At 39.3% G+C, this 19,853-nt stretch overlaps 2 protein-coding genes across 3 annotated transcripts; one reads left to right on the plus strand and one right to left on the minus strand.

Moving 5' to 3' along the window:
* The first annotated feature begins 283 nt into the window (after nucleotides 1-283).
* On the plus strand, nucleotides 284-15,537 carry LOC108899038 (cadherin-related family member 1). 2 transcript variants are annotated; one of them, XM_018699287.2, is made up of 17 exons: nucleotides 284-1,697; nucleotides 2,154-2,249; nucleotides 2,576-2,721; nucleotides 2,801-2,851; nucleotides 3,147-3,236; nucleotides 3,414-3,500; nucleotides 4,491-4,607; nucleotides 5,971-6,114; nucleotides 6,203-6,281; nucleotides 6,388-6,488; nucleotides 6,578-6,781; nucleotides 7,339-7,491; nucleotides 8,028-8,192; nucleotides 8,831-8,898; nucleotides 10,779-11,007; nucleotides 11,806-12,060; nucleotides 13,779-15,537. In XM_018699287.2, exons 1-17 carry the CDS (start codon nucleotides 1,637-1,639, stop codon nucleotides 14,319-14,321), a joined length of 2,589 nt encoding a protein of 862 aa, XP_018554803.1. In that variant the 5' UTR covers nucleotides 284-1,636; the 3' UTR covers nucleotides 14,322-15,537. The 2 variants fall into 2 exon arrangements, with proteins under 2 accessions (XP_018554803.1, XP_050922231.1); XM_051066274.1 differs by lacking the exon at nucleotides 13,779-15,537 and adding an exon at nucleotides 12,883-13,771.
* A 297-nt stretch (nucleotides 15,538-15,834) lies between these two features.
* Nucleotides 15,835-18,359, minus strand: LOC108898997 (leucine-rich repeat, immunoglobulin-like domain and transmembrane domain-containing protein 2). The gene is given in 3 exon segments (XM_018699189.2): nucleotides 15,835-16,663; nucleotides 16,665-17,355; nucleotides 17,578-18,359. Coding segments are annotated over 3 exon segments (1,557 nt in total). The 5' UTR covers nucleotides 18,347-18,359; the 3' UTR covers nucleotides 15,835-16,566.
* Nucleotides 18,360-19,853: the final 1,494 nt, after the last annotated feature.

Consider the following 19,853-nt stretch of genomic DNA (forward strand, 5'->3'; position numbering starts at 1 on the left):
TAAAATGTACTTTATTATTCTGAATTAATTCTGAATCCCAACAATATCCAAGTAGTTTTAATTTGCTCCACCTACAACATTTAATTGTTGCTTATATGATTACAAAACAATTGTTAATAATCCAATACTAAAACATATATAACACTGCAAAAGGGGGGAGCCAGCTTAGTTAGTACTTTAACTTCTGATGCATACTTACATTTTTCTGATAAAATGTAATATTTTCTGCTTTAAATCTTTAATATTGTAACATTTAACTCCTCACTATAACTCCATGAATCTGCATTTATTTTAGTGAACAGAGCAGATGTATATGTATGAGTGTATCACTGCACGTCAGACACTATTTTTATACCTGTGAATGCTAAGGAAGTGCACAAGCCTGCACCTCACAGTGATTAAGTCAATACAGTGAACATGTCTTGCTGAAATGGAAGGCTAATGTGCACTCATATGACACCTGCTTGTGCATGAATCAGATTTTTTTTTTTTAATAGGTGTGAACCCCCCTAAGGCTGAAGTGGAAAGTGTGTTCAGAAATAAAAAGTATGACGTTCCAGGCTTTTGATCGTCATTAGATACGGGGAGGGTTGCAAGATCAAAACGTCACACTCAATTTTTCCACTCGTCTTTTTCTTTTTTTAAAAAAAAAAAAAAAATCAGATCATCTGTTTATTTTTGGGCTGTACTCTCTTGAATTCAGCTTAGCTTTTTGGTTTTTGCCAGCTTAATCTGCAAATGATTCACACCACCAGGGTGTCTCACAATTTTAGACCAAGTGTGCAACACAACAAACTTACATTAAACTGAACTAAAAATGTAAAGTGAGCTGGAAACCCAAAACTTAAAATCAAACAATACTCTCTGTCAGTAGCACCCTCTTGGGCTTTGTGTCTTGAGCCGTAGTGATTGACAGGTCGCGGGGTTTCCCAGGGAAAGTGGACTGTTGAGGCCAAAGAAAGCCTCTTGGCCTATAAGTGCATCAGAGATCCACAAGTACAGCTCAGGCTTGTGTTGGTCAGCGAGCTGCCAAGGAGAGCAGCCATGGGAAGCTTAGGCCAGTGGGACTCACCACATGGAACTAATGAGTTAGTTGAAACCTTTTTAAAACACCAGTGAGAGGAGCCAAATGTGCCATCTCTACAAATAACCAAAGAGAAACAAACAGGCAGCACACATCCAGAAAAGATGTTGGTTTGATGCTCCCAGTGTGTAAACTTGAGTACATTTAATTTAACAGTGAGAGCATTGATTTCAAACACTAAATTGTAACTCTAAAGAAGGATAGGACTGTATGTCACAAAGGCTCTGATTTAACCATAATCATTGATGCAGTGCCTCATGTGTACATTGTCACATGTGCAGAGGTGTGATCATCACACCTCATTGTGTGAAACCTGAACTCGACGTGTAGTTTTAGGTTTTTTTTTTTCAGGAGGAATTGGAGTGAGAGCAGTCTGGTAGAAGATGTCTGCGAATCGAAGGGATGCGTCACTGGATTAGTGCCTGAGAATCCGTCCCAGCCTCTTCCCTCCTGAGCTGCTGAGACGCCTCCAGAAGGGCACGACACTCATTGCTCGCTTTCCCTCCACCAAGCCTTCCACATGAGCCAGCCAAGCCTTACCTCCCCACCAGGATGAAGAAAGAAAAGAAAACGCATGCTTTACTGTTCCTCGTCCTGCTTCACTTCACCTTGGGTAGGCTCCGTTTTTTTCTTTTTTGTTTTGTCTTTGTGGTTAAGACTTCTTGCCTTGCTCTTATCTGGTTAATCCTCTAACACACAGAGGGCATGTCCATCTTAGCGTAGACTCTACTTGCTGCTTGTACTTCATTTTAAAACGTGTGGTTATGTGTTTGTTTGTGTTTTGATATTAGAAATTTAATTCCAAATATATTTATAATTCATGTGCATCCTCCTCCTCCTCCCTGCTCTCGGTTCCTGCCCTTTTTAGCAAGTGAGTGCAACAGTTATCATTTCATTACATAAGGATTTCCTGTAGAAACAGAACCAACTATAGACAAATCTATACGATTTATGTGACATTCTTAATGCCTGTACAGTGCATAAAGTATCTTGCTAATAGGTTATGTCATTATCTTATCATTTCTCCTTTCCTAATAATTTGGAGCATGTTTATTTGTTTCCCTTAAAGGGCAATCAGACTATGCTCCATATTTTCACGATAATGGACCCAGCAGTACAAATGGGAATATGGCCTTGTTCAGCATCTCTGAAGACACACCAGTTGGTAAGTCTAATGATGACTTTAACAGTCATGGGTTTATTTTAAGTGCGTTAAGTGTAACGATGAAATGATCACACTGGTATGAGGCTCCGGCTAATCACTGTAATACCTTTTGGATTGTGACGTACATCAAGACTTACGGGAAGAAAACAATATGGGTGGTAGCTCATCTGACCTGATAATCAAATCTGCTGTTTACACCGAATAAGAAACACTGAGAAATTAAACAAAGGTGTTTGCACCTTCGCAGTAGTTTATTGGCCATGAAAATGCAATATATCGGCTACATTTGACACCATTATATCTCTTTGTCATTTGTCTCCACATAGGTACACAGATATACATCCTGAATGGCACAGACCCAGAGGGGGATCCAGTGCGATATGGTCTGACTTTTGAAAAGGGTTCCAAAGAATATTTCAGGGTGGAACCCAAATCTGGAAATGTGACTCTAATTCAGGAGCTCGACAGAGAGGTGAGCCTGTTAACAAGGCTCTTGTTTTGAAAGTCTATCACAGCTGTGGCTCCAAGTGACATCTACATTTTCTTTGCAGAAACAAGATGAAATCTCAGTGCTCGTGAGCATAACGGATGGTCGAAATAAAGTAAGTCTGTGTGGGAAAGTTTCACTTGTCGTGAATTCACATGCATTAATCACCATTTCTATTTTCAGAACGTCCAATCCAGTATATTTCTTACAGCTGTGGCTATAATGGTACATTATATTGTGAAATGAACAAAAATAGATCCGTGAAAAGGTTTATGATATTTCCTCCTGCAAAGCAAACAGCAGGAAACTTACTGTGGGTTAAAAAAGTGTTTCAATACATAGAGTGATCTTTTTCTCATCACTTACAGTTAAATATTTCAGATACTTTATTTTTTTATTCTTGCTTTCAGGTTGTTGAGACAGTGAGAGTGTTTGTCACTGACGCCAATGATGAACCACCTGAATTTCTCAACCTGCCTTTCATCATTGATATTCCAGAGGTACAGTATAACAAACGAATACACCTAATATAATATAATTGATATAATGATGCCCTTCTTAAGATTTTGCTGTGTTATGAATGACCTCTAAATCTGACTAATGATTCAAAGAAATAATAATAATAATTGAGAATAAAGTGGGTCTTAGGGTAATAAAATCTCTTTTCTCTTTACCAGGACACTGCTCCAGGAAGTAGCATCTACAGAGTCCAAGCAGTGGATAAGGATATGGGCTCAGGAGGCAGCGTCTCATATTATTTACAGGTAACTTTACAGCTTCATTGTTATGCAGATGATTTATATTTATATACCCAGAACCAAATATTTCCTATCATTTAGAAACAAACAAAATGTACTTTTTTAGGCTACTGCATCTATCTTTACTTTGGCATTAGGCAAACTAAAAGCTCTCTCCAAAATGCAGCTGCTAGCTTTTCACAGTAACATGTGCACACGCATGGGAAAGTGACCTAAGGTAACTTAAGCTAAAATAGTTAAAGCTATTTTAGCATCTTTGCACATGGCCTCCAGTTGAATTCAGTCTTGATTGTAAGATTTGACTAATCACATAGAGCTGTTAATAGCTTTGCTTCAGCCGACATCTCAGGACCTCTTAGCTCCTTGGAATTTACCTTGAAGTCTGCCAACAAGTTTATCCTCTCAGTTCTTAAAACCTTATTTAAAAGCATGAGTTTATCTATTCTGTGCTTACTTTTTAGTGATGCTCTTTTATTGTTTGATCCATCTCCACTTTATCATCCATTTTTAAAGTAATGTTTTGAATATTACAACTGTGCCATTATCATCCTCATACTGATACTGTTAACTGACTTGATATGGCCCTACGCTCGGGGGGGTGAGACCAGAGGTCGAGTTGACATCATGAGAGCTGTGCTGCTGTGTGGAGGGAGGAAAAGGGCACTCAAGTGATGGGACAGTGTGTGGAGGGGAAAGATTAATCTCATACCAGAGAGCAGTCTGGAAATGGTGTTACTTTAGTGGATTAAATTTCAATTACATTTGAGCAAGGCATTGAGGGCTTAATAAGGGCTTAGGTTTGGGCCAGGCCAACAGCTGACAGCGCAGTAGTTGTTACTGTTCATGTGTTAACTGTAAGACACAACTATCCTGACGGGAGTGTGTCAAAAAATGTCAAAGTTGAATGGAGGCAAGTCGAGTAGTGATTAGATGCATGTTTTAAATTAACTTATATATCCTAATCCACACTGATTCTGTGATTTCTTACATTATCAGAGCATCCCATTTGCCAAGTTCACCATTGATGGGCACAGCGGGATCCTCAGAGTCAAACCAGGCGAGACTCTGGACTACGAGACCACGCCAACGCATTTTGTGACAGTGGTTGCAAGGGTGAGAAGCTGCGTTTTTCCTTTGGGTTTGACTATGTCTCATGGTTAAACACATATTCACCCTGTGAGCAACTCAGCAAACAGGTTATCAACATTCAAGTCACATATTTGATTACAGTACTAATGGGAATTAACACAGCTAGATGCCAAGACCTAAATTGGAACACTGATTAAATCTATGCTCTGTGAAAAATATTTAATTCTAGATTTATGAATAACCCTGACGACCTTTCTCTGAGAGCACTGAATTTATTCTGGTGGTCGTCCAATTAAAATCTGTTGGAAACTGGACCATTTTCAGAGGTCTGGGATATACTTCTGCACATGTAGTAAGGCAACATTGGCAAGAACACAAGGCAGCACAGGAGTCTGGAGTCTGTTGATGGCCAAAGGTCAAGAAAAGTTCAATCATAAGCTTTCTGAACGGCAACACGAGTTAGCACAGTCATTACATGTGAATCAAATGAAAGTCCGGTGAAGTGCTGATGGTGTTGCTCCCAGTGGGAATAACCTGAACCTCAGCTCTTTGTGTTTTACTGTGGATGCCATTAAATACTTCTCGTAAATGATAATTCAGATACTGAGAAGTTAAAGTTATAGTAAAATATATGTCTAGTTTTGGTGTGATCGTCAATTCAGTCAGTCAGTTTAATTTAAAAATGGTCAAAAATGAGACATTACCGCTCTATGTCCACACAGAGAAAAGTCTCTGCAACTTTCACACTCACACTCGAAGCATGCTAACTTAATTAATATAGCCATGCAAACAAAGTTACAAATTCCATTGTTTGCAGTTATAGTGAATTTGACTGCTAAATGTGGATGAAGAGGTTCACATCCCATTTTACAGACAGCCAGACATCGGCCCAATGTACCTGATAAAATCTTACCAAATAATACCAAATCATGAAAGTGAAAATATTGTATGTACTATGTATTTCATTTAATTTTGTGTTATTTTGTGATAACATTTAACTAGTTAAAAGAAACCAAACTCATGAAACCATTTCAAGCCAGACATCTGGTTACTCTCAGCTTGAGAAAACCTTTAATCAAAGAATAATTTCTCCTGACATTTAGTTAATTAAAAGAGTAATAAGTGCTTTTGGTTAAATTAGAAATTTTCTTACGGATTTAAAAATAACTTGTGGTAGAGGATATTATGAGGTGAGAAGGGCATGCCTACACAAACATGACATCATTCCAAGTGTAAAATGAAAATGTCCTCAACCAAATCTTTATTTTATTATAAATTGCTTTGAATCAAAGTTTTAACTAAATATGTGGATAATGATTAACTTCCATAAACATTATAAATTGCTAACTCTGCTTTCTGCCTTGCTATGTTTCTTTGTTTTCCTCAGGATGGAGGAGGAAAGTACAAGGGGAAGCATCAGGTGTTGACCTCCACAGCCACCATAACAATTAATGTCATTGACGCACAAGACATGCCGCCATCCTTCATAGGAACCCCTTACTTTGGCTACATTTATGAAGTCTCAGTTCCTGTAAGTCCTCCTCTTATTCTCCATACAATAGTGAAGGTGATCAGGACTTTGATTTTATTTACATAAGGTACTTTTTTTTTCCTACCAGGGTTCTGAAATATTTACTGTGTATGCTAAAGATGGAGATCAAGGCACTCCTAACCTCATACATTATTCCATTATAAACGGTAAGAAACATTCATAATGCAATTAATTCCAGTTTAAGCTGTCTTGTGTATTTCTTCATGATTAGTCTCTTAACACATTTACACTATCTCTGTCATCACCTTTCAGGTAGTGACGGTGTCTTTGACATAAATAGCACTAGTGGATGCATCACCCTGACAACGTATCCATCTCTGCTGAAAAATGAATTATATGAAATTAAAGTCAAGGTAATGACTATTTTTCTGTCTTCATCTCATAAAAGTTTATTTGCTTTTACTACTGAGTGTGTTAACAGGTGTCATTTTTAACCCCCCAGGCATCTGAGGTAGGCCCAAATGATCAGCTGTTGGACTACGACATCACCACGGTGACAGTTCGGGTGGTGGATCTAAACAACCATCCTCCAACCTTTTACGGAGAAAATGGACCACAGAGCAAGTTTGAGGTTACCATGTATGAACATCCACCTGCAGGGGAGATCCTCCGGGGCTTTAAGATCACCGTCAATGACTCCGATCAGGTCAGTTCATTCCCAAATTTCACCTTTTCATAAGTTAATGTTCTGTGTCTGTCTGCTGTACTTCAGTAAACATTCATTTAGAAAGACACTGTATCAATAATTCTGAGAAAAAAAAACTGGCACTTTAACAACCAAAATAGGAGTGTTATTAAAACGAATGTTGCCTCGTCATGTTGTATTTGTTCCTCTGCTGACAGATGCGCTAATACCTCTGGGTACAACGTTGCATAAATATCTGCCAGCTAGTTTTAAAGTATGAACAGTTATGCAACACCATTTAAAAACATTCATAAAATCTGTTCATTAATACAAGATGAAAATGTTACTCATTATACCATCATGTTTATTCTCTCCATCCTGCCTCAGTGACTCATATAACATTATCTGCCAGATTTGATTTTTTGTTTTTTTTTTTTAGCTTTCTTAAAGTCCTCACAGGTTTGCTGAAGTTATCTTGATTCTGATGATGAACCATCTATTGATTTTCTTGCCAGCAACACTCCCATTTACTTTACTGGTTCACAGTTTCTACATTCCGCTGTTATTTTTCGTTGCAGGGAGCGAACGCTAAATTTAAACTGAGACTTGTGGGGCCGGGCCGAGTGCTGCGAGTGGTTCCTCAGACAGTCCTCAATGAAGCACAGGTGACCATCATTGTGGAAGACACATCTGGCATCGACTATGAAAAGGGACCAACCCTTTCTTTTAAGGTTAGTGACAGCAATATTTAATCCAGGGCTTCAACTAATGAGTATTTTTTTAACCTTTTCTGAGTATCTTAGTTATCTTTTTATATCTTGGTTATCTATTAAATAAATGTCCTGCTTTCTCTGACTAACAGCTCAAAACCCAGAGATATTTGTCAGTAAATTTGCAAGTGAATGCAAAGGCGGTCTGTCTGTCTGCCACTTTGGTCCAGACTAAAATATCTCAGCAACTATTGGATGGATTGTTGTGAAATCTGAATATGAACAAAACAGACATTCATATTCCACAGAGGATGAAGCCCGATTCTTAGTCTTTGTGAACTTTGATGACCCCTTAACTTTTCATGTAGCACTATAATAATGTCAAGATTTTTCCATGACAACAAAATATTATAAAATATTAAATTAAAAAAAAACTGCCTCACAAAGCTGCTAGTGTGGCTTTAGACTGTTGCTCTCGTTGGTCAATAAACTAATTGATTAATCGACTAAATGTTTCAGCACTAATTTAATCACACTTTGCATGTGCCTGTCTGCAGCTGCTGGCAGTGGAGATCGACACCCCTGAGCGGTTCAGTGCGACCGCCGACATTGTGATCAACCTGCTGGACACAAACGACAATGTCCCCAAATTCACATCTGAGTATTACATCGCCAGGGTCCCTGAGAACTCCCCTGGAGGCTCCAGCGTTGCATCTGTAACAGTAAGTCAATCACGATTAAACTCTGCTCCAACCTGAGCAAAGTGATTATATAATCCATCAATCCTCCAATAAATGCATATTACTCAGTGCAGTTCATTAGGTGAAAGCAGGTTGTCGCCAGACCAAAAAAAAAAGAGCTCAGCTGTCCCTGGCTTTGGTTTTGTTGTGCCTCATTATGCAATTTATGTCTCCATGTGATATTCTGTCATATGCTTCCTGTCATACCCCAGGGCGGGGTATTATTATTAATAGAAATATTGGCATTTGTCATCTTTTCTATTACACTGTATGTATCCTGCAGCCAGGCTCTATGTCCAAGCTACACAGTGTGGAGTAAAAAGCTTAATTTTGCTCCAAGGTTAATCATGCTGACCTACACCTCCATCCCCACTCACAACAGGAAGAGACTTATACCCTGCCCCACCCACTGTACATGAGCTTAGGACCCTAGCTCAATCAGCTCCAGCAAAAAATATCTAACATGATCACCTTCAGTCACCTTGTTTGGGTTGTTTGTCCCCCCGGTGTAACCATATTGAATAAAATGTATCAGATTGTTACATACTCTTGTTTACAAAGTGTACATTTTTCATATTTTATTGTATGAGCTCTAAGTACTCTGCTTCTAATCTCTCCAGGCAAATGATCCAGATTCAGGGCCTTGGGGTGAAGTCAAATACACGATTTATGGATCAGGATCAGATTTGTAAGTAAAAACCTTTCACTCCTGCCAGTTTGGGTTTGGTCTGATCAGTTGTTTAACACTTGAGCTTCCACAGAACACATTTTATAGAGTGTAAAGTTACCGTTCTGGTATTACTTGAGACTTCTCAGAATTTCGGGGTGTTTGGTAAACTCAGCCAGCAGGACACTTGTGATTCATCTTTGTGTCTTTGATGGAAGAGGTGAGCAGGAAACCAGTTTGATTGGCCCCTCTGCTACACAAACAGCTCGCTCTAAAATGGCTGCAAGATGCTGGCTAATCTCCTAATTGGATTGGAGGGTTAAAAATAGACAGCCTGGCCCGTCTCACATAGGGAGAGCCAATTAACATGCAATGTGACAGCTGGAGCCACAGAAATGGCAGCTTTGAAAAGCAAGGCAGCATGCAGTGAAGAAAAAGTGAGAATTTATGCTAGTCTGCAGGCAGCGACCTGAGTTAATTGTGCGAAAGTTATCAGTTTCAAGGCAACTTGTGAATTTTCACAGTGGAAAACAAGACAGAGAAGACTGCTGAATAAAATGGCTGTAAGCCCGATGTTGAACTACAAAGTACTCTGACAGCATAAACCTACATTGAAAGCTGTAGAATCCTTTAAATTAGTTATTTTCCTAAAAACATATGTGTAAAATACTGTGATGATAACACACTTTAAGTTATTCTACAGGCAAAAGACTATTTGTTTGTAGAAAAATGGCACAATCATGGTGAAAACTGGCACAGTCTGTCACATGGCGGGGGGTATATCATCATGCACTGCTGTCTGCTACAGTGTCTGTTTTTAATACAACCACTGGGACATCAGAAAATCTCAGACTATATGCATTAGTTCTTTAAAAGGATAAATTGGAAAAAAAATGTGGTTATGAAATGAGCATGAAAATGCTCACAGTGAAAGACGTTAATACTGAACTGAAAAAAATTAGGCTGAAATGTAACATTAGTTTATGCATGTGACAGTTTATGTCAACAAGACTACATCCAGGAAAACTAGCAAACAGGAAAGTAGTATAACATTCAATATAAAATTTGAAATCAACATGAATAAAAAAAAAAAAAACACCTTGAAAATGGATCCAAATATTTTCTCTACTCATTTTCCTCACACCTCCTCAGTTATTGTGAATCAAAACATACAGTGCAGATGCTCCGTAGCGCAATAGCTACTGAAATCTGTTCAGTAGTTATTGAGCAAAGAATAATACAGCAAAGAAAAATACACAGCAGAATGTAGAAACCAATCTGAACCTGAAAATGTGCAAAGCTGATGAGACAAAAGTGTAGCTAAGGTATTAAAATTTAAGGTTAATCAGAATCAACAAAAAAGAGCAAACATTAAAAAAACATAATTGGCAAAGATAACAAAGACTTAACTGAACCTTAGGGAGGAAAGTCACATCTCACAGTATCCCAAGAAACAGACAAAGGGGATAGGAAATATAAAGAAGAAATTGAAGTGATTAAAATGAAACAGACACATTAAATTAAGAATTATAATTTATTATTATTATTATATATCTTACTATACTTTAGACCAATTGGAGGATATATTCACTCAATTTTCAGGATTTCTGTGACAAATGGCTTTGTATCATTTTCCTTTCTGCATAATATTAAGTCTGCTGGATTAACGTCTTAGCTGTCAGTATATTTTTACATGTTCCCTGTGATAAAGGTGGCTGCTTTTTACAGTGAACTATTACTGTGAGTCATGTAGAGATTCACAGGATGTGATGTAAATATCACTTGTGCTGTGAATAAGGGTGCGTATTTTAGAAACACCTGGTTTGATGGGACATGTTTAACACAGAACGGACAGCTGTGGTTGTGACTCATACACTGTCTGAACTGCTCTGAACCCGCAGGTTTTCCATCCACCCAACAACGGGCCTCATCTCCACGCAACCCTGGACCAGCCTGGATGCAGAGGTCAGGTCTAAATACAACTTCTACGTCAAGGCCGAGGATTCGGAGGGGAAGTATGGCCTGGCTGAAGTCTTTGTCACTGTCACCGACATGAACGACCACCCTCCAGAATTTGATGACAAACTCCTGGAGAAGACCATGATCATTGGTACACCTGTCAAAGTAGAGGTATGTTATTCTGTACCATTTTACCATTATACTGAAAATATATTTCAAAATCAGCAAATAAAAACACAAGCTATTGGTGTTCACACTTACATTTAGAGACAACTGTATGGATGTTTGCATTTTTATTTTAATTTAATGTTTGAGAACTAATTATCACTGCCAAAACCAAGGCTGGTGATATTCTGTATTTTTCCTACTGTCATCAAATCCTAAGCTTGATACGGCTTATTCCATTGTTGTCCAAAAACTTAGAAATTATATAATAATAAAATTAGACACACATCAGTGATCCATACTGTTGTACTTGGTGACATGTTCCTTCATTACAAAGACCATAGGCACCATAGTGTCATTTGATCCACCTTAGGCTATCCTGAAGCTGTAAGTACTTGCTATAGCATACCAAGTCTATATTAATCCGCATCTGAAAATAGTCCCCAACAAACAGACTATCTCCTTCTATTTGAGTAAACTACAGTGCTGAGCTGTTTTAGGAAACTACTGACTAAAAATTAAACTACAAACTGCTGACGTGTTTTTTTAGACTTCAGCAACATATTGTTTGTTTGTCTTTTCATGGGATTTGTTGACAATAAAAATAAAGAAAAAAATCCATCAGTCCTCCCCTTTTACTATCTGTAACTGTACATGATCTCCATAGCCATATGTTTGTGAGCTTGCTTGCGATGGACTAACATAGCAAATCTTAAGCTTTTTATTGATAAATCAGCTGCCCAGTATGCAGGTTATTGAAATGACTGAAACAACCACTCTGTGTTATTGTGCTGTTTTTTACAGGCAGTAGATGAAGATGCCGAGTCTCCAAACAACGTCATTGAGTACTCCATCATGACAGCCGATCCTGACAACGCGTTTGATATCAACGCCAACACCGGGGAGATCAAGCTGAAGCCGTACATCAAGTCCATGGAGATTGTGCAAAACATCACCAGGCAGAAGGACTGCAGGTGGTCTCTGGTGGTCCAGGCCAGGGACCGAGGCTCTCCGTCTTTCAGCACAACGGCCGTGGTCAACATCGACATCACCGAGGCGGTAAGACCTGCTCTGACTCGCAGTGTGCTCGCAGCGCTTTCTATTCCAAGCCTGAGCTGTAGATTCGAGCAATTAAACATATGATAATAGGCTTTGTTGTCACGCTATGCAGCTGCTAATTCAGCATCCTTGTTTCAGCCACTCACATTTCATTTACCTCATGTTCTTTAAAGGATAATGTTCCTCATTTTTATGCTTTTATTATTATCAACAAGTCCAATGAAGAGACCAAAACCAATGCATTTATCTTACTAACAGGTGTCATATAGCTATGCCTCCATTGTTTTAAAGCTATTAAAGTGGCATTAACTTAACATTACATAAACATTCAGAGAACACGGAGAAACATTAACATTCATTTTGAGTTGTGTTTCTGTTCACCTGATAAATGTTAAGTCAAATATTCACTCAGATTTTAGCTCTGTTTTGGTCTCCACCCCCTTCTGTTTAGTAAGAATGGAGCTGCAAATGTGAGTAATCCATTAGGAAATATTGATGGGTTTCTCACTTTCTAATAATCATTTTGATAATAAAGTGTTTTAATCCATCAAGTCAAGGTTTAAGTGGTTTAAATAAGGATAATGGAGTTCTAAGGCAGATAATAGGCAGAGTAACAGGTGTCAACTCATGTTGATTTTGGCCTCTATCTGATATTTGAAATGAAAAGAAACATTATCCTTTAAAATTTTCAGTCATTTACATTAATTCACCTTTTTTTTTTGAATACTTGATGTTTTCACTATGTATTCATTCCTTCACCCTTCATGATGAGAAAACTCAGTGTTTTTGGTTTTGTTTCTGTGTTGTGATCGTGCTTTTCAGATCAAAGGTCGAATTATATCATACTTCATGGGCCTCAGCAAGCGTCCACTGACTGTATTTGGAATTTGTGTCAGCATTGTCACTTCTCTCATTTTACTAACAATCTGCATATCCACAATCCTGTACTGTAATGCAGTGAAAAAGTCGCGAATCAACCCCGAGAGTAACTATATTAAAGTGATCCGCAGAGTCAAGTGAGAAAGAACTGATGCCAGAACCATTATTCACTGATAATCCTTTTTTTTTTTTTTTTTTTTTTTTTTACTTTTGTCTGTAAAAGAGTACTGGAGCACATTTGAAGGAATAATATGACAAGTTTTTTTTCCTATTTTCTTTTTTTTTAAAATTTGTTTATTTTTTTCATTGGAAAATATTATGAATGCAATATTTTTCTTGCAATATAGATTGGGTTTTTAATCTACCACAGTCTCATTTTTGACCATTTAAAATATTTTTTTAGAACATGACTCAGACTATTTGGCCGTCAGAATGACTAAGATGCAGCCTTTTACTTGGGATTTAAACCTGGATTTGCTCGCTTAATCTCTATTTTCTCACACAAACATGCACTTCACTCTGTTTTAGTCTCATGAACTTTCATCATTCTTGTTCAGCCCTCATCAGTCACATGCCAAAGAGAAATCCTAATGCACCGCACTGTCAGACGCATTCCCAACAACTAGTGTTGTGCTCAGGTCTTAGCTTTGCATCAGCAGTCCTGTACTGTAGAACAGAGGACATATGACTGAGTGTGAGTGTGGAAGTGTTGATAGACATGTTGTTTGGGCCTCCTCTGTCAGTGCTTTGCTCATCCATCTCTCATGCTTGCATGCGTTAACGCTTGGGCTCAGTCCCTTGGACGTGATTTAAACTATTTTATTTGTGCTCTTTTACAGACTCCTCTCAAGGGGCCTATGGCGGCCTTTTTAATGAAAAGTAGGGACAATCCTATGAGAGCTCTAGGCATGGTCACTGTTATCATTAGCATGTTGGTAGGGGTGACTGTGTTGTTCTCTACGGCTATGTACATGCGCAACTCAAAGTCCAACAGGATCATGCCGGCACGTCGCATCATTAAGAGGCGACCCAGGGACCAGCAGCCCTGGACCTTCAAAATGCCCGGTGTCAAATTCAACGACCCTGCGGATAAGTTTGTCATCGGCGACCCAGAGAGCGGCCCCGAGCGGAACACCAGCAGCCCCCGGCCGAAGCTTCTGCCCCCGAGCGCTCCTTGTTTGCCCCCTCCACCCCCATCTAACACGCGGCCCAGTGACAGGCCCCGGGCAGTCCCCACGATATCCGGCGCGCTGGCCTCCAAAGGCTCAAAGAAAGCGAAATCTAACCGCCGCAAAGAAGGAAACATCAGCTCTGCTTTAGTGTCAGAGCTTAAAATGAAGCTGGAGCAGAAAATCATTGAAAGCAACCAAGGTTATTATTAATACAAACGTCTCGTTTAAGGTTGCCCTGTCCATTCTTTGATTTCTCTACTGCCCTTAGCCTCATCCTATGCCCAAGAGTTCTCATCCTGAACCTCATGTGATGATCAGGTAGGGTGGGTCTACCTTTAGATTTAAAACGGTATGAGAGTATAACAGGAAGGTTTACAGATATTTATGTCTTAATACAAGATATTAAACAAGTGTGATCCACTGTGTCCTCAGCTGACCTGGCTTAGTGAAAGAGAGGAGAGAACCTGAGTCTGTCGGCGGTGCGGTCGAAGATATTTCACCACACTGCCATCTTGAGGAGGATTACATCATATTAACAATAAGACTCACTGTAAATTGTCCAGGGAGAGGATTACTAAGACTTACTGTGTATACATAAGTTGCATAACTTCCTGAAAAGTGTAATGGTCAACACTCGACGCAGAATCAGGAGTTCAATCAATAAATCCTAAAACAAAAACATTTCCCCTCGCTCGATGGAGCATGCAGCTGAATGACACGGTCATGGAAAAACACCACTGCTTATTATAAAGTGCTAAAGGACCTGTGTGTTTATATGATTATTGTGTAACATCAGCCGCTTGAAAGCTGAGAAGTTGCTCTTTTGTATGATTACAATGTGCCACTGTAGGTTTTCACAGTAACACAAGCTGAGTTGCTTTTATTTATTTGACTGTGTGATTGTAGGAAAATGCTTTTATATAAATTTACATGGGTCCAGTTTAAATGTACAGCACTGTATTATTTTCATTGTTTTGACTATACACATATGACAAGATATCAAACATTTCCCAGTTGTATCTTGCAGCTGTAAATAACATGAAGTACAAATAAAACCATCTAACTCCACTAGTGGAATATTGTTGGTAAAAAATAGATTTTCAAGCTCAGATTGCTATGTATATAACTTGCTTGGACATTACCTTTATAGATATACCTACTTAAACATAAAATCTATGTCAAACACTTAGGGTCCAAACACAGCTTCTGTCCATGTTACTTTCCAATGCCTTCAAATGTAGGCAAGTACAATTTAATCGCTGTAATAAATATCTTGTATCTGACTATATCTTAACTTATAATTATCCTAAATAAGTTGAGGTAAACTATATATCTTAACTATAAATTACAATTGCCTGGTCCTATAAAGTAACATATTTGTACCGTCTTTGTACTGTCTTGATTTTGAATAAATATTTGAAAATAATTTGGTCTGTGCTTCATTTTGTCCTGAGGCTAGATTTATTGAATTAAGTTTTGTTTAGAACATTTTAGTTTACTCAGTGTTGTTTTATTAATTAAAAATTTGGTAAAGGAAAAAAAAGACAAAGGAGCTCTATCTCGTGACCTCATCCCAAGGTTTGGAAACACTGAACAAAACTACTGTATATACTGCAACCAACAACAGTAAAATGCTGCTTACACATTGATGCATCATTGATAACATTATTAAGTCACAGGGGACAGTTTTCTTAAGAAAGTGTACTTTTACTTTTGATACTTAAAGTCTATTTAGCTGATGATACCATTGTATATTTATTTAAGCAGGATTGTAAATGCAGGACTTACCTTTTTCCTACCTTTTTCACCATTTCTTAGGGTTAGGGTTAGGGTTAGGGTTAGGGTTAGAGTAGGTAGGTAGACACAGTGAGCTCAGAGCTGTCATTAAATGGAAATATCATGTCCTGCTGACTAGGATTCAGATAGAAAATCGCTTTAATCTGCTTACGAGTGTATGTATAAATGCACGGGAAAACACCGCTTATGTAACAAATCCTCTGTGTGATTGTGCTGAAAAATCAGAGTATGTCTCAGCATTCATCTTTGACTCCCCTTTAATCCACAGCAACCATCATTTCATTCCTTTACAATAAATCTGTAGTCTGTGAAAATAAAATAAAAATGCGTATTTCTTAACAAAAATCTTCTGAAGCATAAACTGACTCAAAGAAATAACAAATGCATTTTAGCACAAACTTTCTGTACAAGTACATTAACAAAGATAATTACAAACTCTCCCTATAACAGGGAAGAAAGGCATCTCCATTTTGAGCTTATAGCTTGAAATTTATACTTACAGGATGACCTTATGCTCAGTATAGCTCCAGTTTGTGCCTCTTAGGTATTATCACTGTATTCAAGTCACAGAGCTATAGCAAGCATCTGATTTTTCTGACTTAAATGTAATGCTAACACATCAGGGGCATGAACTGGAGCTATACTCAAAGGTTTGACTCTAGTACAGATGAGCTGCACTCCCTCCTTTAGGCCTATCCTCAGACTTCCTCCTCTTTTTCGGCTTTTCCTCCGAGTCCTTGCACAGGCCTTCTTCGACTGGTTGCCTGCAGGCTGTCGAAAGTACCCTGCCTCTCAGACCCCTGCAGGTTCTCTCTGCGCAGCCTGCGCCTCTTCCACAGATCCACGCAGCGCTCCACACAGCTGAACCTGGCCTCCGTGGTGCAGGCGTACATGCCGGCCGGCACTGCCAGCACCATGGCGCACACAATGACTATGATGTGGATGAGCCTCTCTCTTTGCTCCAGCTCACTGATGTCACTTCCTGTCACAAACACAATACACTGGCCTTCCCTGGGCGGATGGTTCTTTAAGGTCACACACACCTCATATTTGGTGACGGGGAGCAGGTCGCTGACTGAGTAGCTGTTGATTCCGGGGCCAATGTAGATCATCTCCTTTTTAGGTGAATCATATTTACCAAAGTGGATTGTGAACCAGGTCTCTGCGGGGTTGTCTGTCGCTGCATACCACTCAAGGGTGATACCGTAAACTGTCTGCTTGGCGATGCGGATGTCAATGTAGGCATTCTCGTCAGATGACAACATGGGTACAGGTGGAGGCAGGGGAGCGGAGGAGCTAGAGGAGCTGATGTTGACCATGATGCTGACAGAGGAGTTGCCGATGAAGTTGTTGGCCATGCAGGTGTAGAGTCCTCGGTCTGCCAGGTGGAGAGAGGGTATCACCAGCTTGGAGGTGACAGTCTCCTCATCTATGTGAGTCTCAGAAGCTGCAAGAAGAAAACAGAGCGTCAGAGTGTGTTGCATTTAAATCAGAGGTTTGGGTACATCTGAAAAAATATATGGTGAGGTAACCTTAAAAAGGGTATTGTTGCCACATCTTTTCATAAAGCAGATGCAGCACGAAGGTTCAACATATACCACACTAAGTGCTACCACAGCAGGTTCACAACAGTTAAATGGATGATAGTAATGAAAAAAAAAAATCTTACCAGCAAATCCTCTTATAATCTTCAAACTGTACATCCACTGAATGGTTGGGCTTGGCCTGGCCTTGACTAAGCATGTGAGTGTTGCATTTGCTCCGAGGGGTAAAGTGATGTTAGTCTCTGGGGCAGAGGCCACCGGCTTCATGCATGTTTTCAGTTGGATCTCATGGAAAAACTTGTCGGCTTTGGAGGCGGGGCCCGAGCACATCAAATAAGAGTTCATCAGAATGATGGGAGGGCTGATCGCCCTGACAAATTCAACAAAGCCTTTGAGGCGACAGTCGCACAACCAGGGGTTTTCATGCAGCGCCAAAACCACATTGGAGACCAGGCCTTCTTTCCCCCATGCTTTTTCTGCTGTTTGGTAAAGAGGCCAATTAAGAAAGACATCTTTCGATATGACAGTAAGCTGATTGAAGGATAAATCTAAGTAGGTTAGGGCTGGTAAGTGCCTCAGAGCGTGTTCAGGTAGGACGTCCAGTTGATTGTGCTTCAGGTCCAAAATCTTGAGTTTCGGTGTGTCCTGAAACGCTGTCCATGGGACTGAAGCAAGCTTATTCCCTTGTAGTCTCAACTCTGTCAGGCTGGCGAGCCCCTCTAGGCTTTTAATGTTCATCAGGGCGATCTCATTGAAATTCAGCCAAAGGAACTCCAAGGCACTAACTTTAGAGAAAGATCCTTGCGGTAACTCGGTGAGGTGGCAGTTTTCAATTCGAATTTTAGTGAAGTCATGTGGGATATCCTCTGGTATGTGTCCCATGGAAGTTTCCATACATAGTAAAGACCTGGAATGGTAAGACAGGATATGTTTAGACAAGAAAAGCCAATAACAAGTGTATATTTTATACCCACAGCTAATTTTCATACAGTATTTTCACAAATTTATAGATAGTTAGCAAATTAGCAGGCTAGCAGGTTACATTTCAGACAACACGTTCAAAAAGAGATTAGGGCTAACACATAACCTACTTTTAACAATTTGTACAGTTTCAGTGATAACTTACCTTCCCAAGTTATCATCTGTGCAGGAGCAGCCGGTCAGACAAGTTGATGATCCAGGGGTGATGAGATAAAATAACAAAGCGATACGTAACGCGACATAAAAGGTGTCCATATTCCTGGAGGAGCATGTGAAATAGGCCTGAGGGCAGGACATGCCCATGGGCTGTGTCCATAGAAGAAAGCCTATTACCTTAATCCTCCTTGACGCAACACTTAAGACACCAAATGACATTTGAGACATACAGGAAAGGTGTATTTATAGCAATGGTCCACTTTGTCTGCAGAAAATATTGTCTGATGTGCTCAGGAGCATGAAAACAGTCTCCACAAATGTTGTTCAATCCAGATTCAGTGAGTGATGTTTGATTGTACTGCTCTACTTTTTAGGTATGACCCCAAAATGCTTTGTATCAGTCTAATTCAATTTATTTGTTCCCCACCAAAGCACAGGCATGACATGACAGGAGGCCCGTCTGTATTAAGTGGGCCGGAGCCCGTCAGGCTTAGCAGTACAGAGTACAGAGAGGGAGGGCTGCAGAGACAGATGTCTGGAGAGGACTGTAACCTGACCTCAATAATCTGAACACTGGTTGTCTTTCGGGTTGTTAAAGGCCAAATCAGCATACTAAGCCAGTGTGAAAACAGACAACATCTACATGCTGTAGCATGTTTCTTTTATTGTCCAAGCTTTTCAGAAGCATACATTCTAGTTGAACAGGCAAAAAGAGTAGAGAAAAGAGAGAGAAGAGAAATCTCATGCTCTGTAATATAAACAACTTGCCAGCTATGATAGAAGATTTGAATTAAGTATTTAATAGCTGGTTAATATATGGTGACTCCTTTCTTGCATTATAAATCAACTTTCTCCAAAAAGCCTCTCTAAATGTTTTTTAATGGTATTATTCTAGTCTACTTCAATACCAGATGCCTGTTTTATCTCAAAGGACCAAACTGGCCCAGGATTTAGGTTTGTTATTGACATGGACATACGAGGATCTCAAGAGTTTCATTGCATCCTAAATCTTAATTACAGAATGCTGGTGTTATTGATGCTTACATGTTAACAAGACTTAAGCCTCTAAATGCTAACAGCTCTGTAAGGCTGGGCTAAATGCTAATGCTAGTACACTAACATGCTCACAACATGATGATAGTGTGCTAATGTTTAGCAGGTATAAATGTTTACCATGTTCATCATCTTAGTTTAGACTGAGAGTATTATAGTCAGAAAAGTGGGTGATTAGGTGTTTTGCCCCAGCATCGTAAATGTTTCGGTA

The sequence above is a fragment of the Lates calcarifer genome, linkage group LG23 (genome assembly GCF_001640805.2).
Source record: "Lates calcarifer isolate ASB-BC8 linkage group LG23, TLL_Latcal_v3, whole genome shotgun sequence".
Lineage (NCBI taxonomy): Eukaryota > Metazoa > Chordata > Actinopteri > Centropomidae > Lates > Lates calcarifer.

Excerpts from the sequence above, each read along its gene's own strand:
- LOC108899038 (XM_018699287.2), top strand. The coding sequence starts at position 1,637 with ATGAAGAAAGAAAAGAAAACGCATGCTTTACTGTTCCTCGTCCTGCTT. Across the intron at positions 7,492-8,027 it reads GACCAACCCTTTCTTTTAAG|CTGCTGGCAGTGGAGATCGA; the intron begins GTTAGTGACAGC and ends GCCTGTCTGCAG. Across the intron at positions 8,193-8,830 it reads CCAGCGTTGCATCTGTAACA|GCAAATGATCCAGATTCAGG; the intron begins GTAAGTCAATCA and ends TAATCTCTCCAG.